This window comes from Triplophysa dalaica, chromosome 21, assembly GCF_015846415.1.
Source record: "Triplophysa dalaica isolate WHDGS20190420 chromosome 21, ASM1584641v1, whole genome shotgun sequence".
Classification (NCBI taxonomy): Eukaryota; Metazoa; Chordata; class Actinopteri; order Cypriniformes; family Nemacheilidae; genus Triplophysa; species Triplophysa dalaica.
Genome location: NC_079562.1, coordinates 921388 through 928016, shown reverse-complemented (window position 1 = coordinate 928016; position 6629 = coordinate 921388). Strand labels below are relative to the sequence as shown.

Here is a 6629-nt window from a genome sequence, read left to right as displayed (position 1 = left end):
TTCTATATTTTCCAGAAGAGTTTCACATCCCATTAAGCACATTACATTTATTTTGTTAGTGGTGTGCACATGCGAATGGTCTGTGATTTTTTATTTCATGGCTATAAATGCTTTTAAACGCGTTCTGTTTTTTTTACTTTAAGAAAGATTCATAAACCTGTAAAGAATGTCCGTCTGTAAAATAACGACGCAAACAACACGGCAGTAGAAAAAACAACAATATTGTATTTCATTAAAAATGTACAAAAGATATTTACATGATCCGGACCTGTAAATGGAGTCGGTGTAGAATAAGACGGTCTAAACATCAGTCCAGTATAACCAGTTGAGATGTGAGTCTTCAGCACCATCACATTTTCTTATCATTTCCATCTTCAGTCAATCAAAACAAGAGTACAAACTTTTTTCTTAAAGTTTCACATTTATATTTTATCTGTGTATTATTTTGAGACATCGATTCTGTCGAGTACAAACATGGATAAGAAGTAGAATATTACATTTCATTTACACAATAAACAAAAGCTCTTTGTATCCACAGAAAGATAAAGTCCCGCTCTGTTCGTATAATGTATTTCTGCATCTGCTCGTGCACAGAGAGGCACTTGTTCCTGCACACATTTTCAAAAGTCGTATAAAAATACAGGACCGTCTCTTATCAAACTCTCTGTGGGTTTATATATGTGCCGTACTTGAACTTGTCTAAGGCAAAGTATGGCTTCTTCAACAAAAACACTACCAAACTAATATCATACAGAATGATACACTTCAAAAAGCATTTAACAAAAGCATTACATCCCTGTCGTCACTCATCACAAACGTAACGCTCGTACTTTCTGTCCGTCCTATGACATCATGTTAAGAAACTTGCTCTCCTCCGCCAGCGTGCTGAGCATGGAGCTCATGTCTCCGATGGCCATGTTGCCGATTCCCGCGGCCACCGGCGGTAAAGTCACGGAGTTCTGGGGTGTGGTGAGGCGTGAGGAATTCTGGGATAGGCTGCGGAGGAGGGTGGGGCTTAAAGTTCCTGACATGAGGCTGGAGTGGTCGCCGTCATCCAGCATGGCATCAAAGTCGATCTGCGGATGCTCCGGCTCACTTGAATCCACCGTGCTGGAGACGTGATTGGTTTCAGGAGAACCCACCGCAGCCACGGCGACACCGTCCATCATCACCAGACTGCTGGAGTCGAACATGTGAATCTGTCCCGTGTACATCATGGCGCTGGTGTGGGTGCTGTTGACGTTGGCAGATTTTTTTGGGCTGGCCTCTGAACTGTCGTATGCTGGGCTGAAGTTGGACTGTGGGTAACTGAGTTGTTGTGTCGGCCCTGAGAGTTGCCGGCTGTGTGGTTTGGGTTCTGTGGGCGGCCGCGGGTGCACGAGTCTGTGGTTTCCGTTCAGTGTGGGATTCTGAATGGCGTAAGCTTGCTGGCTCGTGTTCATCTGGGAATAGTTTTGAGTTTGACCAGCCGTGGGTTGAACTCGCACCCGGCTGGTTTGAGGTTTCACGGACACGAGTCCCGTCATGTTGGCGATGTCATTGGAGCCCTGATGGTATCCATGTATAAAGTTCTGCTCTGTGTTCGTCTGGTGCAGCGCTTGCATCTGAGAGTTAAACTCAATATTGTGTTGCTCTAGATTCTGCTGGGCAGCGTGAGCGAGGTTTTGACTCATGAAGCCGATCTGTTGGTTGGAGTTGAGGTTGTGAAAGGGGCTGAGGTTTTGTTTTTGATGAAGGTTTCCCCGCCCAGTTCCTTGCTTGGGAGATGACTCCACCGTCCCAGAACTGACCTCGTTCAATTGGACCGGCATCTGACTCTTGGGGGAACCCGTGAACGTCTTCTGAGCGGCAGGACTCATGTGACAGGAAGCTGCTGTCGGTCGATGTCCATCATTTATGTTGCTCTCCACCAGTGCATGCCGTCGATGTTGGGAACCGAAGCCGTGGACGCCCTGATGGCGGTACACTGACCCGGTATGCTGCCCGGAGCTTCTGTTCTGAGATGTGAGGTACTGAACGACATCATCTGGCAACATTATGCCATCATCAAGACTGTCGCTCGCCGTGGTTTCCATAGCGACATTCTCAGAGATGCTAGGAGGCCGGGATGGATACGGGTGATGGTTCATGTTCCCCTCAGGTGGGTTGCAGGTCTGAAGAGCAAAGTGTCGGCTGGGGTTCACATTAGTCATGCTGTAGAAGCGCTGACCAAGAGAACGCTGCTCACCTAGTCGTCTCACCGGGTCACTCGCCCTTCGTGGGATGTTGCCTGGCACCTGATGGGGTAAAACCCTACTGTTAGTGTAAATGGTGTCACTACACCTTCTGGGAACCGTTGGGGGATGTACAGGCAATGATGTCATGTCATAGGAATCGCCTAATAAGGCCATCCGAGCCTTCGGACTAACGAGGTCCATGTTGGGTAGAGGGGTGGGTGGAGCTCCTCCTGTGGCAGCAGCGTACTTTGCTTTGAGTCTGTAATGTTGGGCGGGCGTGAGACTGAGCATACTTGGGAGTTCTCCACATTGGCTGCCTTCACTGGAGCGTCGGGACATGTCGGTGGAGATGGGGTCGTATGAGTCCGCCGAGCTGATGTTATTCAGGCGACCTCCCGGTTGTGAGGCCTGACTGGACCGCCGGCTGGAGTAGCACGGGGAGATTCCTGAAGAACGGCGACTGAGGGTGTAGGCGGAGCTGATGGTGCTGCCCAGACTGTCCCGACGCTCCACCAGCTGACTAAGAAGCGTAGTCTCACCGGGGCAAAGGTCACTCAGACATGGGCTGGAGATGGTGAGCGCTGGATCAAAGAGACCATTTTCCAATAATGAACCTGTGACGGAGAGAAGTTAAGCATTGAGAAGAATCATTCACATAAAAATCTGAAATTTAGAGGATGAACACGTTGGTGTTTGGTATGAACGACAGATTCACTCACCGATGTGAATGGGGGGCAGTTTGGTGCAGGGGGCAGGAGGTGTCGTGTTTGCCCAAGAGCAGGACTCCCTCACTGATTTCAGCTTCTCTTGCTTCAGGTGTGAGAGTCTGTGGGCGGGGCATCTGCGCAGGTGAAGGCCCAACATTCCCGTGGAGACGGTGGTGGAATCCACTAGGGGCGCGTCGTCCAATCCGCTCAGATCTCCCAGACTGCCCCCGCTGTGTCCTGCCGGCTCTACTCCACCGTCATGGTGGGTGGCACGGCCAATCGGTGACGGCTCGCTGCTACATGATGATTGACCACCAGGGCTGGACTGATACATCTGAGAAAAACCCACAGGATGTTTGATTACCCACAATGCACCAGCGAGAAACATTGACATTCATGAACGGACAGATAGAAACATGCTGACACAGAGTCCTGAACATCACTTGCAGTTGTATAATTGCAAATAATGAGCATACTGCGCATCCCAAAATCCCCCTCCTCGTCGTCGAGACACGTTTCATGTCTATATCCCCCCTCACATAGATAGGTTAAGTGCTTGACAAATCGTTATTTCCTATGGCAACGTCTCTGTGCATTATGCATGTGGTCTGGTGTGAATGCACAAAGGAAAATCTGGCAAAATAAATAAGCTACGGCACGGCACGTCTTTGTTTCCTGACGGCTGATCCCCCGGATGAGGTAAATGAGGTCCCCACAGGAAGCGCGGCACTTCTTGATCACAGCTTGAGCTCTGGCACTATTTGTTCAGCACACAAAAACAGTCCCACTGATATAATATTAATCCACTAATGGCTTTTATCCTTGAGTGGCGTGCGGGGGGCGTTAGATCTCAGTGATGGGGGGGGGGCCCGAGGGAAATTAAAGGCCCTCTGCACGCCAACACATCACAGGCAATTACACAATACGGGGTCCACAGTTTTGATGCAGTGATACTATATTTTACTGTAAGTTAACGATGCAACTTAAGGCTGGAATACACTATGAGACTTTTAAAATCTGAACAGATTTTTTAAAAACTAGACATCACACACTTGCAGACTTTTTGAATGTTTGCATAGAAAACAATACATGATCAAATCTGCAGACTAGCGCAGAACAACTCCAGACTGAAAATCTGAGCAAAAGTCTTGTAGTGTGTTCCAGCCGTTAGATGAGGCCAAAAATTAAGTAAGAACTCCAGGTAATATTTCGGACTATGTGCGCAAAACACACACAGAAATAAAAAGGGTCGAACAAACACATGTTTGGACAGAACATAGAAGACACGCTTTAGCATGCAGAAACGATCGGATGACAAGACATGGACTAGAGAAAAAACCTCACAGTGTATTTTCAGTAGTTTTATTTTTTGCACCAATTTAAAGAATTAGTTCACTTCAAAATTTGCACCCGTTGAATTTCCATAGTAGGAATAAAATGGGGTATATGCACACTGGGTATAACGTACTTCTGCTGAGATCTCAGACAGCCAAGCCCCGTCCGCTCTTATAGAACTGAGGCAGTTTTTCACCAACTGATAACAATGTGTTTAGTGTTTAAGAAAACGACCGAATGTCAGCGAAGCAACAGCCCTTCAGCCGAGCACTGCTAGGTGCCGCTGTGATCGAGCCTCTAGTATGTGCAAAAGTTTACTTCGCATTTTTATATTTGTGGATACAACCTTTTTGGTTGTCGATGTATGACGTAGTGTTTGGATCATTTGATTCATATGGTTGACCATAATCCTACACCCATCTCGATCAGACCGAGTGAAAAATGCCTTTGTTACATCCGGCGCACCTAGTGTCCATGGAGAACAGAGCTCCCTGAGATTAGAGCAGAAACAAGTCATCGGTCCGTGCGCATATACCCCATTTACCATGGAAAGTGAATGGGGGCAAATTTGAAGTGAACTACTTTATACACTCAAATTGTATTTTAATTGACGTATTTCAAATATGTGGTGTGACTGTCTCTGTAAATAGCTGTAAAATACACAACCATTAAACAACAAGAAATATTTGTACAAAATGATAAAGTTGACCTCCTACTGTTATTTACATTTATAATGTGTATGTGAAACTACTTCGAGGCTACAAAATACATAAAAATTATCCTACTATTGCAAATTGAAGCGATTTGCAAAAAATGAAATTAAGAAATAAACAAACAAAAGTTGCGCAAATGTGTATGGTCAAAGTTTGAGGTCGATCCAGACAGCATTTTGTTTTTTCGTTTTCAAACTGAGTACAAAACATGTACGTTGGCTCATTTGAACTGTTTTTACAAACATTAAACCAGACCTAAACTACCTCGGTGTTCATTTGTCTTAAGTAATTTACACATTCGATTGTGAAATCTTTCACGTCCATGTCACAGAAATAAAGGTGAAAACACAGAGATCCTCACGCTCACCTCAGTAACGTCTGTCCTTAATGAAAGTGAAGGAGAAGAGAAACAGGACAGAGATGCAGAAAGCAGTTAAGAGACACACACACATGCTCTGTTAGTATGATTGAATCAGCGTGAACAAAAACATTTCCATAGATTTCATTAGAAATTAATAAAAGATTAAATGCTTCAGTTGGTTACAAATACACAAAGTTATTGTGTAAGAACATACACAAACTTATAATAGTGATTTATAAGTTAAACTCTTGGTTGTAATTTTGTGGGAAATGTAAGTTCAGAGATGCTGAAAAAGAGTGAAAAGTTACGGATTGCAGCTACATATTATAGATATTAAAAGACATTTCTAAAGATACACTTTACAGTCTACAGGTGAGAAACATACTTAAGAGGTATGCTGAGGGACAGACTTGACAAATATATTACAAGTGCACCTTCCAGTTGAATATGAGTGCTCTCAAGAGGGCGACAGATTACTGTCAGATATAAACATACTAAAGTCTTAAATTGTTTAATGTAAATTAAATGTAAAATTGAACTGTAAATCAAATTTAAAATTGAACTGTAAATTAAATTTAAGATTGAACTGTAAATTACATTTAAAATTGAACTGTAAATTAAATTTAAAATTGAACTGTAAATTACATTTAAAATTGAACTGTAAATTACATTAAAAATTGAACTGTAAATTAAATTTAAGATTGAACTGTAAATTACATTTAAAATTGAACTGTAAATTAAATTTAAAATTGAACTGTAAATTACATTAAAAATTGAACTGTAAATTACATTAAAAATTGAACTGTAAATTAAATTTAAGATTGAACTGTAAATTACATTTAAAATTGAACTGTAAATTAAATTTAAGATTGAACTGTAAATTACATTTAAAATTGAACCGTAAATTAAATTTAAAATTGAACTGTAAATTACATTTAAAATTGAACTGTAAATTACATTAAAAATTGAACTGTAAATTAAATATAAGATTGAACTGTAAATTACATTTAAAATTGAACTGTAAATTAAATTTAAAATTGAACTGTAAATTAAATTTAAGATTGAACTGTAAATTACATTTAAAATTGAACTGTAAATTAAATTTAAAATTGAACTGTAAATTACATTTAAAATTGAACTGTAAATTACATTAAAAATTGAACTGTAAATTAAATTTAAGATTGAACTGTAAATTACATTTAAAATTGAACTGTAAATTAAATTTAAGATTGAACTGTAAATTACATTTAAAATTGAACCGTAAATTAAATTTAAAATTGAACTGTAAATTACATTT

The 6629-nt window shown here is 41.6% G+C and overlaps 1 protein-coding gene across 2 annotated transcripts in view; it reads right to left on the bottom strand.

Annotated features, from left to right (window-relative positions):
• Window positions 1-268: 268 nt before the first annotated feature.
• The window catches only part of gli2b (GLI family zinc finger 2b), a 59720-nt gene continuing 53359 nt past the window's right edge, over window positions 269-6629 (bottom strand). For both annotated transcript variants that reach the window (XM_056735520.1, XM_056735521.1), the window contains 2 exons: window positions 2936-3257; window positions 269-2830 (listed from right to left, as the gene is read on the bottom strand). In XM_056735520.1, coding sequence (XP_056591498.1) covers window positions 843-2830; window positions 2936-3257 — 2310 coding nt within the window. In that variant the 3' untranslated portion in view covers window positions 269-842. The remainder of the gene's footprint in view (window positions 2831-2935; window positions 3258-6629) is intronic.